The sequence below is a fragment of the Xenopus laevis genome, chromosome 4S, assembly GCF_017654675.1.
Source record: "Xenopus laevis strain J_2021 chromosome 4S, Xenopus_laevis_v10.1, whole genome shotgun sequence".
Classification (NCBI taxonomy): domain Eukaryota; kingdom Metazoa; phylum Chordata; class Amphibia; order Anura; family Pipidae; genus Xenopus; species Xenopus laevis.
In genome coordinates, this window is record NC_054378.1 from 111,648,312 (window position 1) to 111,669,791 (window position 21,480).

At 40.8% G+C, this 21,480-nt stretch overlaps 1 protein-coding gene across 1 annotated transcript in view; it reads right to left on the reverse strand.

Annotated features, from left to right (window-relative positions):
* ccdc174.S (coiled-coil domain containing 174 S homeolog) overlaps nucleotides 1–21,480 on the reverse strand; it is a gene marked incomplete at its 5' end in the record, with an annotated part of 28,508 nt that overhangs the window by 4,200 nt on the left and 2,828 nt on the right. Inside the window, 9 exon segments of the mRNA NM_001091700.1 lie at nucleotides 61–201; nucleotides 910–1,045; nucleotides 1,746–1,840; nucleotides 3,865–4,001; nucleotides 7,781–7,876; nucleotides 8,981–9,146; nucleotides 13,787–13,845; nucleotides 14,665–14,765; nucleotides 16,300–16,404. Of these exon segments, the coding sequence (NP_001085169.2) occupies nucleotides 61–201; nucleotides 910–1,045; nucleotides 1,746–1,840; nucleotides 3,865–4,001; nucleotides 7,781–7,876; nucleotides 8,981–9,146; nucleotides 13,787–13,845; nucleotides 14,665–14,765; nucleotides 16,300–16,404 (1,036 nt within the window).

Consider the following 21,480-nt stretch of genomic DNA (forward strand, 5'->3'; position numbering starts at 1 on the left):
AGCAGAAAGAAATCCCTTGCCCAGTGATCAAATAATAATAATGTTTGGCATCCCTCCTACCTTTGCCTCTGTCCCACTCACGAACATGGGGCACTCCAGGTTTCGTGTCTCTCCGCTCCTGGACTACAACCTCCACCTTTTTCTCAGGCCCGACAGGTTCTTCTGCCTCTGGAAGTTCTGGTCCAATAAAATCTTCCTCTTCTGAAATTAGTGGGGATGAAAAGAATTAAAATAGCAAGGGTTCAATAAACTGAATGATGGTACTGGTTCCTGTTGATGCAACGGATATTAAATTCTTTAGGAGCATGATGGGAGCTCAGTAGTGATGTCGCCAGGTATGGATTCACGGCGAATTTACGCACTTCGCCGCCCGTGAATGTTTTCACGAAACTGCTGCGAAAATTCACCTGGGAAAAATTTGCTGCGACAAAATAAATTTGTTGTGCGCATAAATATTATTGTGCGTCAAAATAATTTTGATGCACATTGACTTAAATGCGGTTCGTGAATTTTTCACCGTTTTGCAAATTTTTTGGACTTCTGGCAAATTTTTCTGCAAAACGGGACAGATTCGCCCATCACTAGAGCTCAGTAATAACAGGAGGGCAGAGAAATGTCTAACTAATAACGAAGCCCAAATTTATGCGACAATACTAATAGCTAGTAGACCATACAGTCCACTGTACTGCTGTTGGTATTAAAGGTCAATAATAAAAGAAAATCAGGGTTGTCAATAACATGTGTTTGCCAAAGCTGAGATCTCTTCAAGGATGGGAATGTCCAACCAAGTCCCTAAGGATTAATAATAAGCATCTAAGCCCAATATGCTGTACAAGGAGAGGAAAATAAAACCCTTTGCATTTCTGCCTTTGACGACAACCCGGAGTAAGAAATAGGGTTAGTGCCTACCTGGTACAGTTTCGTCTTCTGCGCCCTCCCCTTTCAGGTTCTTCAGTTTTCTCTGTTTCAATTTGGAGAGACGTGCTTGCAGCATGGCCTTGCGCTTTGTTTTCAACCTCTCCCGTTTCAGCCTCTGATCCTCCGTCTAATAAAAATGAATTAATTTTCAGTGGCAACCATACCAAGGTAGACCCAATGCCCGAGGATCAGACTATGGAGGCAATGGCTAAGTTGAGTATATCAAGCCACAACTTGTTTTCGAATGCTTTTTACAAGTTCTCAATGCATTAATTCTGGCCCTATATCCTCATCATTTATTGATTTATCTCCTCTATTGATGCTCCCCGTCTGCATCCAATAGTTGTGCCCCATTACTAACTGCTTAACTCATTATTCCAGATCCAACTGGATCAGTTACTGCTCAATGGGTGACTTAGTAGTACATGCGGACATGTCGTTAGGGTAATGATGCACCAGCCATTTTGATTAACACAATCTACTTCATAGTAGAAAGGCATTCCCAGGAGTTTCAGATATTAATTCTTGTATAGAAATATTCTGCTTATGGCACAAGGAAACGTGTTGCAAAAACATATGGTTTCCAGAAACGTATCTCATGATACTTTTTCCTGCATACCATAAACTGGATCATTTCTGTACAGTGGCCTAGTCACTATGATGTCACTATGATGTCATAGAAAAAGAAAAAAACGGTACCAATACAAATGTCTGGAGTGAAAATACTCACATTGACTCTGTTCTACCTTCTTCCCAGACCGCATACCTGTATCCTATAATCACAATGTGCCAGTCTATTTCTGTCTGACAATATTTTCAAATTTTACCTGATCTCGCAGCATATTCAGAGTCTCCATCTGTTTCTGACGAGCGTTTTCATCACGGGCAAAGCCAAAATACCCAACACCTAATTGCCTAGCCTCTGTCAGAGGGAAGAGAAGGATAAATATCAAAACAAAGACTCTTACAGATGGATGTTGGAATGTTCAAGTTACAAATTGAACGTGTTAGAATATATACAAGAAATCTGTGTTTTTTTTGCACTTCTGTTGGTTCAACAGGCATTTCTCAACCTTATTGTATTTGAATTGGCATTAAATGCATAAAAATGCAGAATGCTGTGCTTTACAAAAACACAATGAAATGCTACTGTGGTAGTTACATATAGACCTGAAGGCCTTGGGTATAAGCAGACAGATCCGTTGTCTGGAAACCTGTTATCCAGAAAGCTCCGAATTACAGAAAGGTGATCTCCCATAGACTCCATTTTATCCAAATTTTTAAAATAATAAAACTAATAATATAACTGTAGCTCATACTTGATCCAAACTAAGTTATAATTAATCCTTATTGGAGGAAAACCCAGCCTATTGGGTTAGTTTAATGTTTACATTAATTTCTAGTAGACTTAAAGGAGAAGCAAACCCAAAAGTTAAAAAACCCCTACCCTACATAGACCCCACACCCCCCAGCCTAACCCAAGTGTTAACCTGGGCAAATGCCCCTAAGTCTTTACTTACCCCTCCGTGCAGATTCTGTCCAGCGGAGTTCACGGGCGCCATCTTGTTCTCTTCTGTAATCTTCTAATGAGACCGACGTAGCGGCGGATGCGCAGTTGGAGAAATTTTATGTTTTGCGACAACTGCGCATGCATGCACCAATACTAACAAAAAATTGCCGAAGCGCCAATCTCATTCCGAAGATTACCGAAGTGGCTGAAGATGGCGCCCGTGAACTCCGATGCCTGAATTTGAGGGGTAAGTAAAACATAAGGGCATTTGCCCGGGGTAACACTTAGGCTTGGGGGAGTGGGGTCTATGTAGGGTAGGGGTTTTTTAACTTTTGGGTTTGCTTCTCCTTTAAGGTATGAAGATCTAAATTATGCAAATATCAATTATCGGGAAGACCATAGGTCCCAAGCATTCTGGATAACAGGTCCCATACCTGTATCAGTTAGCTCTCGGTGGGCTCCAATCCAGTTTAAAATGTGCATTTTCTTGGCACCCTAATGTTCTACATCCAGGTGTGATCACAAGGCACAAATAAATGTAATGGGATGGGATCTGTTGGTTGAACTGTTTAGACTGGATAAAGTTGCAGAATTCTGCCACCCTTTCAGACAATTATAATAGGACTGCATTGTGTATGTGGGAATGAAGTGTAGGACAAGTGGTTGCATACAATTACTGTGCAAGTCAATGTGTGTGTGTGTGTGGGGGGTATTTCAATCTGCAGCCCATAAAAGCTCCATGGTTGCAGTTATGTTTGCTCTTAAAGGAACAGTAACATCTAAAAATTAAAGTGTTTTAAAGTAATATACTGTACTATAACGTATTGTTGCCCTGGAGTGGTAGTGTGTTTGCTTCAGAAACACTACTATTGTTTATATAGACAAGTTGCTGTGTAGCCATGGGGGCAGCCATTCAAAGGAAAAAAAGACTCTGGTTACACAGTAGATAGCAGATAAGTTCTGTAGAACATAATGTTATCTGTTATCCACTATTTAACCTGTGCCATATAGCCTTTTTTCAATTTCCACCATGGCTACACAGCAGCTTGTTTATATGAACTATAGTAGTGTTTCTGAAGCAAACAGATCAGTTTTACCAGTGCAGGGCAACACTACATTATATTTTCATTGCTTTCATTTTTGGTGCTACTGTTCCTTTAAGAGCAAACATAAGGGCAACTATGGAGCTTTTATTGGTTGCAGATTGAAATGCCCCCCACACACATTGACTTGCACAGTAATTGCGTGCAACCACTTCTGTCAGCCATGTCTCCAGGCAACGAACTTGTGCCAACACTTTTGTTTGCACTGGCGCTGTGTTAATGGGCTACTTAAAAATATGTTGTTCAGATTGCCTGTGTCATAACCCATGTGCCATAACCATAAGAAAGACGTACGTGAGAGAAATTTACACAAGAAATTGATATAAAATGTACCCTGTTCTCGGATATCTTCATAGTGCATAGGTCCTGCTGGTTTCTTTAATGACTCTTCTTCCTCTTGCTCCCATTTTTGTCTCTGCATCTCTCGCCTCATGTCATCAGATAGCAGAGTCTTCTCCTCCGCAGCTGGGCTGCAAGTAACATAGTAAGTTAGGTTGAAAAAGACACAAGTCCATCAAGTTCAACCTTAAGTCTGTATAAACCTGCCTAACTGCTAGTTGATCCAGAGGAAGGCAAAAAAACAAAAAAAACCCATTCAGAAGCCTCTCCAATTTGCCTCAGAGGGGGAAAATCCTTCCTGACTCCAAGAGGCAATCGGACTAGTCCCTGGATTAACTTGTACTATGAGCTATCTTCCATAACCCTGTATTCCCTCACTTGCTAAACACCATCCAACCCCTTCTTAAAGGAGAACTAAACCCTAAATTCTGATGCTAATTGCACTTCTTTCTGTGCTGCCATGTACTAATTATTCATATTAGTAACTAATCAACCTTATATTGTGACATTTCTATTCTATGTGTACTGTATATTGTGAGTGGGTCCCTAAGCTAAGTAAGTGACAGCAGCACAGAGCATGTGCAGTGAATCAGCAGAAAAGAAGATGGGGAGCTACTGGGGCATCTTTGGAGACACAGATCTTTTTTTTGAAAGGTAAGTTTTATTTCCTTTTGAACACAAACAATCATACATACATTACAAACAGTTGAGCAGACTGACGCAAGTAAGGTACACAAAATGGGTATAAAACATAAGTTGACTCTGTGCACACTAGGGTAAGCATTGCTACTAGAAAGAGAGGGAGAATTGTTATATCACAATGGCTAAGGTATTTATCAGGCAGGTCAGGGCTAGTGAAACCTCCATCGCTACTGCCAAGAAGGGTTGTCCAGACACGGCTCAATCAGGGGGATTCGGATCTATGTCAGCCCACGGGCCCCATATGTTGTCAAATTTCGTCAGGGCGCCCCTGGACTCGTAGGTAAGTTTATAAAGAGGTACTACACTGTTAACCAGGTGCACCCAAGCTCTAAGAGAGGGTGAGAGGTTGCCCATCCAGTGCATTGCTATAGTTTTCTTTGCATAAAAGAGGAGGATGCGGTAGGCAATTCTGGGATATTTGGCTGGGACCAGTTCCTCTAAGACCCCCAGCAGACAAACAGTTGGAGAGATAACCCTTGGGAAATCAAGGTTGTCCGCTAAGTAATTTACCACTCGCGTCCAGAAGTCTAAAATATGTTGGCACTCCCATATTAGATGGAAGAAGTCCTCGCCCGGTTGCTGACACCTAGGACAGTTGTCGAGAGGGATTCGGCTCATTTGTTTAAGGTGTATAGGGGTTATATATACATGGTGTATAATTTTATACTGTATCAGCTTATCTTTTAGAGAAATGAGACCAGTGTACACATTGTCTATCGCCTCCTCCCAGTCATCCTGAGTAAGACCTATAATTTTAGTAGTCCACCAGTCCTGAGTAGTCAGGAATGGTTTAGGACCAGTTAGAAGCCGGTGGTATAATCGGGACACCAATTTGGAGGGGCTAGGGTCACGGAGTATTTCTTCTATGACCAGGGAGGACTGTTGGGGGGTAAGGGAATGAAATTGGGAGTGAAAGGCATGTCGTAGCTGAAGGTATTGGAATAGTAAAATTTGCGTAGGGTGGGTCTTGCGTTGGAGAGCAAGGTATGTGGGGAACGTCTGTGGATTAAGGAGGTCTTTCAGGCATTTAATGTCTTGGTTTGGCCAGAAGATGAACTCTGGTAGGCTTCTGAAGTGAGGTAGGTAGGAGTTTCCCCACAAAGGCAAGTGAGGGGACATTATTGGAGGTTCACAGCCCAAGACCTTGAGGATTTGTGAGGGGTGGTTAACGTAGTTGGTAGAGAGCTGTAGTCCTTAAGGGATCGGTACGGGAAATTACGAAGACCCTCCCACGAGGCGGGCCTGTAACTGTGAGTTGGGGTTATACGGGTCTGGGTTAAGGCACCAGTGGAGGTAATAGATTTGTGAGGCCAGGTAATATAGATGGAAGTTAGGGAGGGCCAGTCCACCCTCCGCACACGGGGCACATAACTTGGTCCAAGCAATTCTGGGTGCTTTATTGTTCCAAAGGAAGGGGACCATGATCTGGTTAAGGCGCTTGAAGTAGAGTTTAGGGAGATATATAGGTGCGTTGTGGAGCAGATAAAGGATTTTGGGAAGATAAATCATTTTAATAATATTGACTCGGCCCCATAACGATAAGGGAAGTTTGGTCCATCGGTTCAGTGTGGTAGTCATGTTGGCTAGGATTGGGTCTAGATTGAGAGAGACATATTTTGCAACGTCAGCATGAATGGTCACACCTAGGTATTTGAACTGACTGGCCCACTCTAGAGGGGTCTCAGCTGGCAAAGATTGAGGTTGATTAGGGTCTATGGGGAATAAGACCGATTTTTCCCAATTCACCCGTAGGCCAGAGAATGAGCCAAACCGGTTGACCAGGTCCAAAAGGGCAGCGAGGGAGTCATTAGGGTCAGCCAGGTATATAAGAAGGTCATCAGCAAATAGAGATACCTTTTCCTGTACAGTGCCATACGTTAAGCCTCTTATTCGGGGGGAGTGCCTGATCAATATTGCCAGGGGTTCAATCGCTAGGGCAAATAGAACCGGGGAGAGGGGGCAGCCTTGTCTCTTTCCCCTTGTCAATGAGAAGGGGGGCGATATAAGGCCGTTGACTCGAACTCCCGCCGTGGGACTCCTATAGAGGAGCTTAATCCAGGTCAAGCACCGAGGGCCGAACCCAAAACGGGTCAGAACCTCCCACAAGAAGTCCCACTCCACCGAATCAAAAGCCTTGGCAGAGTCTAAAGAGGCTACGACTCTGGTGCCCGTCTCTGCGTGTGTGATTTGCAGGTTAGTAAAGAGTCTGCGAAGGTTAATATTGGTGGAGCACCCAGGCATAAAGCCAGATTCATCTGGGTGGACAAGGTCTGGGACCACTCGTTGGAGGCGAGAGGAGAGTATTTTGGCTAAGATTTTAGCATCCGTGTTAAGCAGAGATATAGGGCGGTAGGAAGAGCATCTAGTAGGGTCTTTTCCCGGTTTAGGGATAACTACTATGAGGGCTTCAGTGAATGAAGGGGGCAGTGAGTTATTGTCAAAAGCACTTTGAAGTGTGTCAAGGTATTTTGGGACAATTTGTTCCGAGAGGGCTTTGTACCAGTCCGGAGGGAGGCCATCCGGTCCTGGTGTTTTATTAGGAGGTAGTGAGGCAATAGCATCCGTAACCTCTTGGGGGGTGATAGGCGCATCTAAGAAAGCTTGGTCATTAGGGGAGAGAGAAGGCATAGGGATGGAATCTAAGAACTGCTGGAGTTGGGCTTTGGAATAAAGTGCCGATGTGGTGTATAGTGTTTGGTAGAATGTAGCAAATTCTTGCGTTATAAGCCTAGGTTCCGTAACCACTGAGCCATTGTCTAGTACGATGCGCGAAACTGCAGATGGTGCAGTTTGCTGTTTGGCCAAGGAGACACAGATCTTTACTGCTAAAGGGCTTTGGTTGCCTGGGGCTGGTACAGAAGCCCAAAACATAATGCACAACATTTCTAGCCTACTTTTTTAGTTTAACTTTCATTGTCTTTTAAAGCTATCTAATGTATCGGCCTGTACAACTGATTCAGGGAGACAATTCCACATCTTCACAGCTCTCACTGTAAAAAATCCCAAAGTATAAAAAGCATTCTGGAAAATTCCCACTTGTAACAACTTCAACTCATTAGATTACTGGATTCAATTAATTGTAATGTTTTTCACATTTTATATTTTTTAATCTATAATCAATTATAGATAAATAAAGATTATAAAAACAACCATGCACTGAATGCCACTCACACTATTTTCTATTACTTCTGTTCCAGTTGTCACTCACCTCTTCCCTTTAAGCTTTTGGTCCATTTTCAGGAGATGGGGAAGGTCCTTTTTCATACAGCGTCTTGATCTGCCCAGTGAATCCACATAATCTACCCTGTAAGCAGAGGAGCATGGTTTAGCCATTAAAAGCAGCGATTATTTACAGTGACATTGCTGAAGATGGGGTTCTTTTGAAGCTTCCTCTTGTACAAGTGCAAATATAAGGACTGTTCTGGACAGTCAGTGTAAACATAATACACTATATGGGCAAATGTAGCTGCATGTCACCTTCTAAAGGTGGAGTAAATTCCTAGGTTTAAGCCCAGTGTTTGGATAAAAGGTCGGCACCTCTCCAATAATTCTGGATAAAATAAATTACCAAACACACAAAGGCGAGTGTAGCATTGCGAACCCCATGCGTGTTTAATTCACGTCTATGATGTAATGTTTCGGGGAGGACCCCTTCGTAAAACTGACGAAGGGGTCTGCCCCCGAAACGTTACATCATTGACATGAATTAATCACACAGGGGTTCGCAATGCTACACTCGCCTTTGTGTGTTTGATAATTTCTACAAATTGTAACAACTTCTCCACAGCTTACAGACAGCATGTAGGAACTACATAACCCACAATGCATTGCACTGTGATGTTCTGTTTCTTATTGAAATCACATGTGCATGGAATTGTGGGGTTTGCAGGATGCAGGCTGAGGACAGATGGCTGTTTATACAAAATAACAGTAGTCCGCCAGCTCAGCAAAGTAGTCAGACAAATCAGCAGGAGAGTAGGGGGCTAGGCTTAAGGCCCCCGTACATGGCCCGATAAAAGTTGCCGACACACCGAGTCGGCAGCTTATTGGCCTGTGTGTGGGGCCATCTGCCGGGTTTTCCGATCGATATCTGGCCAAAAGTCGGATCGCGCCCGCATCTGTGCGTGTATGCCGTCCCGCGATCCGACCGCCCATATCAGATCCATTATGATCCAATCGTTGGACCCTAGGGCCCACGATCGGATCAGCCCGATATCGCCCACTTCGATATGGGCATATCGGGGAGAGATCCGCTCGTTTGGCGATCTCTACGTCTATGGCCACCTGTTCCAAACCATTAAAAATCATGAAAAGTTTTAATTGATGTATACTGCAAAGTTGCTTGAACTTATGTTTACTTTTTAAAAAGCTTAAGCTATCTTTGTGTGGAGTTCCCCTTTAAACTGACCATTCTTCACTGGGATCCTGTGCAGCTGGAATTGGCGGATCAGAGATCCCATCCTGTTCTTCCCCACCACCTTCCTTCTCCTTCTGGCATAAAGTTTGCACTTCCTTTCTTTTATCGAGGATTTTCTGAGTAAAATCCACAAGGTACAGCTCCTCCGTCTCTTCATCTGCCAAAATACAGGAGAAAAGACAAAATAAAATTCAGTTTCACCTATCATAGTTTAATAGTACCTGAGGTTAAAAAAAACAAGACATTAAAGGGAAAGTCAACTCAAAAAAAAAACATAATTCTAAGCAACTTTGCAATTTACATTTATTACACATTTACTGTAGTTTTTAAGTTATTTGTATATGTATTTCTATTCTCAGCGACGATGACCTGATGGGGGAAATTTAAAGGGGTTATTTAGCTTCTTATTCAGTAGCTCTCCAGTTTGCAATTTTAGCTGTCTGGTTGCTAAGATCTAAATTACCCTAGCAACCATGCACTTCTATGAATAAGAGACTGGAATATAAATATTCCAGGCAGTGGTAAACACAACATGTTTCGGGTTCAATACCCTTTATAACGCTAAACATGTTGTGTTTACCACTGCCTGGAATAAAAAGTTGCTTGCAGTAATACTGCTGGAGTTCCTCTTCCTTCTCCTATACTTGGATCTTTTGCAGCACAGAGCAACTATTAAGGAATTGGACGCATATCATTTGGAAAAGTTGTGCTAGCCACCATTCCCCTCTTCTATTTTGGACTTTCTTTTAATATATAACATGCCTTGTGGAAACAGTAGTATTTCAGCAGTGACATAAAGTTTATTGGATTAACAAAAAATATGCAATATGAATGAAACAAAATTAGGTGCATAAATGTGGGCACCCCAACAGAGATATTACACCAATACTTATTTGAGCTCCTTTTGCAAATGTAACAGCCTCTAGACGCCTCCTATAGCCTTTGATGAGTGTCTGGATTCTGGATGGCGGTATTTTTGACCATTCGTCCATACAAAATCTCTCCAGTTCAGTTAAATTTGATGGCTGCCGAGCATGGAAAGGCTGCTTCAAATCATCCCATAGATTTTCCATGATATTCAAGTCAGGGGTCTGTGACGGCCATTCCAGAATATTGTACTTCTCCCTCTGCATAAATGTCTTTGTAGATTTCTAAGTGTGTTTAGGGTCATTGTCTTGTTGGAATATCCAACCCCAGCGTAACTTCAACTTTGTGACTGATGCTCGAAAATTATCCTGAAGAATTCATTGAAATTGGGTTGAATTCAACCGACCCTTGAGTTTAACAAGGGCCCCAGTCCCTGAACTAGCCCCACAGCATGATGGAACCTCCACCAAATTTGACAGTAGGTAGCAGGTGTTTTTCTTGGAATGCGGCGTTCTTCTTCTGCCATGCAAAGCGCTTTTCGTTATGACCAGATAACTAGATTTTTGTCTCATCAGTCCAAAGTTCCAAAATGACTTTGGCTTGTCTAAATGAGCTTTTACATACAACAAGCGACTGTTTGTGGTGTGAGTGCAGAAAGGGCTTCTTTCTCATCACCCTGCCATACAGATGTTCTTTGTGCAAATTGTGCTGAATTGTAGAACAATGTACATTTACACCATCTGCAGCAAGATGTTCTTGCAGGTCTTTGGGTTGTCTGTAACATTCTCACAATCCTCCGCATATTCCGCTCCTGTATTTTTCCTGGCCTGCCAGACCTGGGTTTTACAGCAACTGTGCCTGTGGCCTTCCATTTCCTGATTACATTCCTTACAGTTGGAACTGACAGTTTAAACTTCTGAGATAGCTTTTTGTAGCCTTCCCCTAAACCATGATACTGAACAATCTTTGTTTTCAGATCTTTTGAGAGTTGCTGTGAGGATCCCATGCTGTCACTCTTCAGGGGAGAGTCAAACAGAAGCACAACTTGCAATTGGCCACCTTAAATCCCCTTTCTTATGATTGGACACACCTGCCTATGACGTTCAAGGCTTAATGAACTAATTTGGTGTTGCCAATAATCAGTATTGAGCAGGTACATGCATTCAAATTAGCAAAATTACAAGGGTACCCAAATTTTGGCACAGCCAGTTTTTCACATGTGATTTAATTTCATACAACTGAATACTGCTTCACTAAAAATCTTTGTTCAGAAAACACCCCAGTACTCAGATGTTCCTGGGAAATGAAAGACATACCACTGTTATTTTTTTTGTTGAAAGAGGAGTAAATTATTATGCAGGCTGAAAGGGGTTCTAAACTTTTTCATATAACTGTATCGTGCTGGCACCCTCCTGCTGCTGACTGGCACTGATTGCTACAGTTACGTTTATCCTCCTCAACACCGCCAGGTCTTTCTCCATCATGAATTCACCACTCTTCCATTAGGAAATTAAGTAACCAGCATGTTTCTGAATTGCAACCACATAACATACATCAGTAGAAGAAATAATACAATTTCAGCATATGCTTTGAAGTTCTTCTTCACACAGTGGAGGGGCAGTACAAAAGGATGAATACAGTATGATAGGCTGCCATCACACATATAAAAGGAGTATCTGTGTGTGCTTAAAGCATCCGTTCCCTAATAGCATGTTAAATTAACAACAAAGCTCACAAGGAAACAGCAGTGACGTCTGATGGCTGAATGACTTTTGCTGCCATAATTCCCTCCTTCATCTCTAATGTCTCTCTTCCTAAACACTGACAACCCGTTTCTTTTTGTTTGAAATTCAAAAACTGTATCTGTGAGAATGAAGCTAGAATATTACTTAGTCATAAATTATTCACTCGTTCCATTGATGTTCAAAATTGGACTGTGCAACCCCCTACTATGGGAAGAGATCTCAACATTAGAACAGGCTGAGCACAGGTTTGTTCACTTCCAAACTAGGATTGCTAACCAGAAGAAAGAACAGCCTTCATTCTGCACACAGCAGGGGAGAAACTACCTGATCCTTAGATGAAATATTATGTTTGATGAAAGAAACACCTTTTGGCAGCAAAGTTTCCAGTCATTTTGCAAAGCAAATCTTATTACAAAGAGGTGCATAATAGTATTCTGACTGCTGGCAGCAATCTAAGCCTACTGATAAATCCACGGACACATATAAAAGGGGTTGTTCACCTTTATATTAACATTTAGTATGATGTAGAGAGTGATATTCTGAGGCAATTTGTTTTCATTTTTTATTATTTATGATTTTTGAGTTATTTCACTTTTTATTCAGCAGCTCTCCAGTTTGTTATTTCAGCCATCTGGTTGCTAGGACACAAATGACCCTAGCATTCATAATTGATTTGAATAAGAGATTGGATTATAAATAGGAGAGCCTTAAATAGAAAGATGAGTAGTAACAATATATTTGTAGCATTTCAGAGCAGTTGTTGTTTAAATGGGGTCAGTGACCCCCCCATTTGAAAGCAGGAAAGAGTCAGAAGAAGGCAAATCATTATAAAACTATTAGAAATAAATAATGACGGTCAGTTGAAAAGTTGCTTAGATTTGCCCATTCTAGAACATACTAAAGGTTAACTTAAAAGGAGAAATAAATCCTTAATAAAAAAAAAACCCTACCCCCTACCCTACATAGACCCCCCTCCCTCCTCCCCCCCAGCCTAAGTGTTACCCCGGGCAAATGCTCCTAACGCTTTACTTACCCCTCTGTGCAGATTATGTCCAGTGGAGTTCACGGGCGCATCATCTTCTCTTCGGTAATCTTCGGAATGAGACCGACGCTTTGTCAATTTCAGCTCAAGTGGCCCTTCGCAGGTCTCATTCCGAAGATTACAGAAGAAAAGAAGATGGCACCCAAGAACTCCGCTGCACAGAATCTGCACGGAGGGGTAAGTAAAGACTTAGGGCCATTTGCCTGGGGGGGGGAGGGGGCAGCTAGGATGGGGGAGGGAGGGGGGCCTATGTAGGGTAGGGATTTTTTTATTAAACGAACAGTTCAGCATGAAAATAAAAGCTGTGTTAATAGATAGGCTCTGCAAAATAAAAAATGTTTCTAATATAGTTAGTTAGCCAAAACTGTAATGTATAAAGACTGGAGTGACTGGATGTCTAACTTAATAGCCAGAACACTACTTCCTGCTTTTCAGCTCTTTAACTCTGAACTAGTCAGAGACTTGAAAGGGGGGCCACATGGTACAGATCTGTTCAGTGAGTTTGCAATTGATCTTCAGCATTCAGCTCAGATTCAAAAGCAATAGATATGACCCTTCAAGTCTCTGATTGGTTACAGCCTGGTAACCAGTGTAACCAGTCAGTGGAAACCAAGAGAGTTGAAAAGCAGAAAGTTGGGCTATGTTCTGTTATGTTAGTCATCCAGTCACTCCAGTCTTTATACATTACATTTCTAGCTTAGTATATTAGAAACATTTTTTATTTTGCACAGCCTATCTATTTACCCAGTTTTTATTTTTACACTGAACAATTCCTTTAAGGGTTTGTTTCTCTTTTAAAAGTGAACCACCCCTTTAAAGGAGACAGACTATGTAAGACCTGTGCTTCTGGGTGCAGAGCAGAATTTTTCCCAAAGAAACAAGATGCACAACAGTACAGAACCACCTGAATGCTGAACATTTGTACAATTTTTCGTAATGCAAATATTTAACCCTTTACGAAGACTCTGCTGACTCTAAAGTTACACAATGCCAGGCAACATAAATTCTACTCCACTGGATTTTGCTAATCGATTTGAGATTAGCCTCACTCACAGGCGACAAGGTGTCTACAATCAAAATGAAATATAAACATTTTCAAAATATATTTGCCCAAATCAGAAATTCGGCATTGTCGCTAATTACCTGGAAAGTCTCCTTTGGTCATCCTTTCGTACAGGAGAGCTTTCTCCTCTAGTTTCTTCCTAGAATACAAATACAAAAATGTAATCACTGAAGAGAATCTTTGAAATCTCTAAATACCTGCTGCAAAGGTTAATATTAAGGCTGCAGCATCACCTTAAGTACTTAGAAATCCTTCTGCTCCTCCAACCAACTCAGTCCCCTCCCTCAAGAATTTACTTTGGCTGTTGGCTCATGAGCATGCTCCGTTCTTCTCAACTCAGATTAATACACACACCTCCAGTCTTAGAGCCAATGAAGAAATAGCATTGCTGGCTCCCATAGAAACTCTGCTCTAGCTGTCTGCTCCTATTTTTACATCCTAACCCCCTCTCCTGAGCTCAGAGTAACCATTACAGTGCTCAATCCAAGCATGACTTTTTCTAATAGTAAATTCTGCCTGTGTACGCCTGAATTCTTTAATTGCATGAACTTTATATTGAATGTGTGCTGTTTGCAGATATAAATGCACTGATGATGTGTCAGAGGGAAAATGGCCAACGGGTGAAAGCTGCTATTTGTTTTAGGGAAATGTAATGATGCTGGCATACGGAGGGGATGTATGCAGTACAAATAATGCCATTTGGGGGGGGGGGAGATGTGCCCAATTTAGATACATGGTAGGTAAATGTAGGCTTTATATGTCCTTTAAGCTACAATGGAGAAATCCTTGGAGCAATGGATAACCTCTGCAAAGTGTTGCATAAAATGAGTTGGGGTTATATAAAAGGTAAAACAGGAAACAATAATCCAGTATGACAAACAAAGCAGTGTTAGAAGTGAACAATCTATACATCTACAAACAACACTATTAATTGCTTGTTGTGCCAGTGGATTCTGACCTGGATTTATCCAAAGTGTTTTCCTCTTCAGTCTTCTCTTCCACATCTCTTTCTGATCGTACCGTGACTCCAGCATTTTGCTTACTAAATATATTGGGTTTCTGCAAAAAAATCAAACAGTTCGTCATCAGAAGAGCACCTGAACCAAGTAGAACATGAAGGCTAGTCCATAGCTAAATTCAAGGGAAAGGCAAAGGGTATTTTCTGAGAAGTCTTGTCACAAACAGACAAACATGACATATTGGTCAGTACATCAGGCCCCTTGGTTTTTGTAACACAACATTAAGAAATGCTTCTCTACTTATCTTAGAAAAATTATCGCGAAAATGAAAATTTCATATAAGCTTCAGCATACTGAAATAAGAAGTTTTTTTTAAATACAATCAATTAAATCTGTTTATCTTCACTATCGCTCTTCTAAGCATCTGTTTCTCATTCTTTCTCCACGCAGTTATATCCAATATGTCTTAAAGGGTGGACTCCTTTTGCCTTGAAGATGTATTAGAGCTCACTCAATTAAAATCACCAGACATCATGTCTCTCTACATGAAGAATTTGTGCAAAAGGCAATTTTGTTTGTGCTGGAATCAGTTATTTGAGTGAGCTTGAATTCATCTGCTAGGAAAGGACCCCCCCCCCCTATAAGATATATTGGATCTAACTGTCAATGAATATCTGACACCCAACTGCTGCATAAAGAGAGAATGAAAAGAAACGGATGCTGAGAGAGGGACATAAACTTTATTATTTCAGAATCAATGCAGAATATTTAATCAATTGTGTTTAGAAAATATCTTATTTCAGTGTGATGAAGCTTACCATTTTCGCAATAGTTCCCCCTTAAACTATGGGCCAGAACACACAAAACTGGGGCACCATGCTTTATTTGGTGGCTTTCCATGACCCCCAAAATTAGGTGCGTAATTAACTCTAAAATATGGTCCTGCAAAAAAAAAAAAAATTGTTCCTTAACACTGAATTAGGGAATACACCAGCCTAAAGTTTCAGCTTGTCAATAGCAGCAATGATCCAGCACTTCAAACTTGTCACAGGGGGTCACCATCTTGGAAAGTGTCTGTGAAACTGAGCAGCTCTGAAAGTTTAGGGGTCATCACTAATTATCAAGCAGAAAATGAGGTTCGACTATAATATAAGCTGATGCTACAGGGTTAATTATTACATTCTGATGCTAATTGCACTGGTTTCTGTGCTGCCATGTAGTAATTATCTGTATTAATTACTAATCAGCCTTATATTGTGACATTTCTATTCTATGTGTACTGTATATTGTGAGTGGGTCCCTAAGCTCAGTAAGTGACAGCAGCACAGAGCATGTGCAGTGAATTAGCAGAAAAGAAGATGGGGAGCTACTGGGGCATCTTTGGAGACAGATCTTCACTGCTAAAGGGCTGTGTTTACCTTGGGCTGGTACAGAAGCACAAAACATAATGTACAACATTCCTACCCTACTTCTTTAGTTAAGCTTTAGTTCTCCTTTTGCCATAGTTGTACAAATGGACATGAAAATGGACGGGATGTTCCAGGTGGCACTATTTAAACACATCAGGGTCTCACAAGTAGCCTTTCCTCTGGTCTGGAAACACAGCAGCACTTGTCTTTATTAAAGCCACATACCTTGCTGTCTGCTCTTGGCTTCAATGATATGCCAGCATCCTTAGAAAGCTTCTCTTGTTTGAATTCCTCTTGCTTTCTAAATAGTTCAGCCTTCAGATCTACCAGCTAAAGATAAACAAAACAGGATATTAATATTATGCATCAGTGTTTGGGGAGAGGAACAAATTCAACAGGGACTTTGAAGCAGCGGCTGAATTTCAACCTCCCGGATTCCCAGACAGGTTTCAGAAGGAATTACAGTGAATTCCCTTGGTTTGTATGTTACCAAGAAAGCTCCAAATTACTGAAAGGCCGTCTCCCATAGACTCCATTTTATCCAAATTTTAAAAAAAATTATTTTTGTACTTCGTCCAAACTAAAATATAATTAATCCTTATTGGAAGCAAATTCAGCCTATTGGGTTTATTTAACATTTATATGATTTTCTGATAGACTTATGGGCAAATTGAAATTAGAATTTTTGGAGTGTTTCTATGGACAAAACTGTCAAATTCGACTAGGGAATTGTTAAAATTTGATTCAAGTTTTTTTTTTAACATTCTAATTAGAGTTTCGAGATTTATCATACTCTGGTCCTTTAAGAACTCGAATTCGACTATTCGCCACCTAAAACCTGAATTGCTGTTTTAGTCAATGAGAGACGTCTTGGGATCAATTGGAGTTGCTTTCAGCCTTCCTGACATTCGGAGAAAAAACTCGAATCAAATTCGATTCGAGTTTTCTGAGTCGACCCTATTCACCCGGATTTTGAAAATTCTATTTTTATAAAATATATTTCGATTGGTCGAATTTCAAGTTTATGGGAGTTTAACAAAAGACTCCCATCGAAATTCGACCCTTGATAAATCTGTCCATAAGTCTTTAATAGTCCATAATCTTTGAATGAAGATCCAAATTACGTAAAGATTCGTCATCCGGACAAAACTGGTTCCCGAGCATTCTGCATAACAGGTCCAATACCTTTACTGGTAATCGTAGCTTATATCTTTCCCAAAAGTAATACATTGCAATGGCTCCTAATTATGGGTTAGGGTATAGAAGCAATTTGCCCACTCTTGAATAATCACAGAGAGAAGAGCATTGCGAGAATTCTAGAACACAGCAGCAAAACCACTTATGGGAAAACTGCTTTGCATAGACAGATGCAGAATGAATACCATGATTAGTCTAAGTGCTTCCAACATCTATCCAGCCCTGGTGCCGAGGCGGGAGACAGGGGGCAAATTATAAGCAAAAATAAGCATTTTATCCTCACAATGTTATACTGAGAGGTTCTGATATTTCTATAGAATTAGATGGAGCACTTGGCATGAAGGCATGCAGTGGGCATCATACTCCCCAAGTTTTATTACCCAAACTAAAATGATTTGCTGAATAACTCCTTTGTATCCTCATGATAGATAAAGCACTAGGAGGCTTAAAGGGATACTGTCATGGGATGTTTTTTTTTTCAAAACACATCAGTTAACAGTACTACTCCAGAAGAATTCTGCACTGAAATCCATTTCTCAAAAGAGCAAACAGATTTTTTTTTTTAAATTTAATTTTGAAATCTGACATGGGGCTAGACAAATTGTCAGTTTCCCAAGTGCCCCCAGTCATGTGACTTGTGCTCTGATAAACTTCAGTCACTTTTTACTGCTGTACTGCAAGTTGGAGTGATATCACCCCTCCCTTTCCCCCAGCAGCCCATCAGAAGAACAAAATAACAGCTGCCTGGAAGATCTAAGAACAGCACTCAATGATAAACCCCAGGTCCCACTGTGACACATTCAGTTACATTGAGTAGGAGAAACAACAGCCTGCCAGAAAGCAGTTCCATTCTAAAGTGCTGGCTCTTTCTGAAAGCACATGACCAGGCAAAATGACCGGAGATGCACCTACACACCAATATTACAACTAAAATAAATACACTTGCTGGTTCAGGAATAACATTTTGTAGAGTGAATTATTTGCAGTGTAAACTGTGTAATTTAGAAATAAAAATTACATCATAAAAATCATGACAGAATCCCTTTAAAGCAACAGTAACTCCAAAAAATTTTTTTTAAAGGGATATTTATAAATATATAAATATAATGTACTGTTTCCCTACACAAAGACAATTGCTGTGTTTGTTTCAGAAACACTAATATAGTTTATATAAACAAGCTTCTGTAGCCAGGGTCGGACTGGAGCATTGGGGGCTCACCAGGGCTGCAACACCAAGGGCCCTCCTAACAATCCCCGGGCCCACTCCCGACTTCCAAAACCTCTGTGCACCTGCAAGCGCGAACAATGGACCACCACACCTTCTTTAGGGGGGACAGCCAATTGGGGGAGTGGGTCTGGGCCAGGGCCCATCCGGTGGCCCAGTCCGACCATGGCTGTAGTCATGGGGCAGCCATTCAAGCCGGAAAAAAGGCTCAGGATACACAGAAGATAACAGATAAGCTCTGTAGCATTGAGATTCTTTAGAACAAATCAGTTATCTACTGTGTATCCTGTGCTTGAATGGCTGCCCCCATGGCTACACAGCAGCTTGTTTATATAAACTATAGTAGCGTTTCTAAAGCAAACACACCAGATTTACTAGTGCACGGCAACAGTACATTATATTTTAATTATTTTAAGTCACTTTCATTTTTTGTTGTCACTGTTCCTTTAACAGAGACTGCTGCCTCCTCAGTGACCTACTTTTATGTCAATAACAATGGAGGTGTTGCCTGCTGCTGTAGCTAGTCAAAACCTAATGTACTGGATTCCCAAAGCATGCCTTTATCTATTGTTACATGTTCCTACGGATTCCATTCCTAGTCAAGTCTGAACCACTTTAATGATATCCAGGTCTCTAAAACTGGGTTGCTGACTGGTTGCTATGGGTTACTGCCCACGTGCAAATGTGCACAGTGTTTATAAATGAGTCCCATTATATGCAAAACGTAATCACCCTGTCCACAAAGGCCCCCCTCTAATCAGATTAAACAGATTTTCTTATCAAAGCCGGAATCCTTATATTCATATAATAGCGCCTGTTATGTGCCCGTCTCCTAATATTCACTCCACTAAGTGATAATCAAAGCAGTCAACCAACACATCTGTGTGTTATTAGCATTTACACCCTTTTATAGACCTACAATGTTCCTAGTACAGGTATGGGATCTGTTATCTGGAAGCCCGTTATCCAGAAAGCTCCGAATTACGCAATGGCCATCTCCCATAGACTCCATTATAATGAAATAATCCAAAATTTTTAAAAAGATTTCCTTTTTCTCTGTAATAATAAAACAGTAGCTTTTACTTGATCCAAACTAAGATATAATTAACCCTCATTGGAAGCAAAATCAGCCTATTAGGTTTATTTAATGTTGACATGATTTTCTATTAGAATGAAGTTATGAATATCCAAATTACCGATAGTTATCTGAAAAACCACAGGTCACGATAATTCTGGATAATAGGTCCCATACCTACTGGCACACTAAAGACTTTTTGTCATGTAAAACTTTTTGCCTGCAATAGTTTACTTTCTCTACGTTGTCTAAAGAGTCAGACCCACCAGGGCAGACAAAAAGAAAGGGAAAGACGCTACTTGCAATAGCAAATCTATTTACAAATAACTCTAATACATTCATTACACTTGGAAATATGTAATGAATGCATAATGGAAAGTTGCTTAGAATTACATTGCATTTTATGAGTCTATATATAGGCCTTTAAGGGAATCCTTAAAGGGGAATTATCGTGAAAAGGAAAATTTAATATAAACTGAAATACACTGAAATAAGAAACTTTTTAATCACAATCAATAAAAATCTGTACTGTTTCTGAAATAATCAAGTTTGTCTTCACTATTCCTCTCTCAGCAACGGTTTCTCTTCATTCTCTCTTCATGCAGCAGTTGGGTGTCAGATTCATTAACAGTTAGATCCAATATATCTTATAGGAGGGCTCCTTATGCCTAGACAATGTATTAGAGCTCACTCTATTAAAATCACCAGACATCATGTCTCTCTACATGCAGAATTTGTGCAAAAGGCAGTTATTATGTTAGATTTTGTTTGTACTGGAATTGGTTATTTAAGCAAGCTTTAATACATCTGCTAGGAAAGGAAGCCCCCTCCCTATAAGATACACTAACTGTCAATGAATATCTGACACTCAACTCCTGCATGAAGACAGAATGAAGAGAAACAGATGCTGAGGGAGGAATAGTGAACATAAACGTGATTAATTCAGAAACAATGCAGAATATTTAATTAATTGTATATAGAAAGTTATTTCAGTGTGGTGAAGCTTATATTAAATTTTAATTTTCGCGATAGTTTCCCTTTAAAAATGTTATTCACACTGAAAGCATTTTTTTATTTTTTTTTTTTGCATTTTCGCTTTTATCCTTAGTGACGGAGTGCTCATTCTCTGCCCAGCCACTGCCTAATCAATAATAGATGGAGACATGACAAAAGAAAACGAGCAAGCTGACATCTCTGCTAGAGAAATGATTGGCTCTTCCGTGCCATGGCTGCGCAAGTTGAAGATTTGTGAAAGGTTAATTGGCTGCCTTGGCTGTAAAGAGACTTGAAATGATCACTTGCACATAGAGCGTAAATGCTACTAAAAATGAATTATGTGTATCAGTTTAGCCCTAACCTTATTCCACACATTTCACGTTTGGCTCCGAAATAGTGATTGTTGCTCCAATTCCATGATGTGCACCAGAGTTACTTATGGCACAAGTACAATATCCACAGAATGAGCTGCAGCATATGACAAGGTTATCTGGTGGGTTGCAGCATCTGTGCATGCATCTTCTCAACTGTCAGAGGAAGCCATCAGTGCAAATATGATGCAGCAACCAGACACAATCTGAAAACCTTAATTCAATCTAGGGTAGCCACCTTCTGTGCTATGCAACTCCGGGCAGGGGTCGGAGCCGCAACATAATGAGGGCGGGTCCGTGACGTGGCAGGTTTGTGATGTGGTGGGGGCGGAGTTATGACAATTGATAATTGCCAACGTCAATTTGGAAAACCGGGCAGGCAGTTTTGACCCGGACAGCCCTTTGAAAAACCAGGCTGTCCGGGTCAAAACCGGACAGGTGGCAACACTAATTCAATCTGCCCATAAACATTGTAATCACCAGCTTCTTCTGAATCTTATATTTGTCATATTCAAACTTCATCTCATTAGGACTGTCCATGA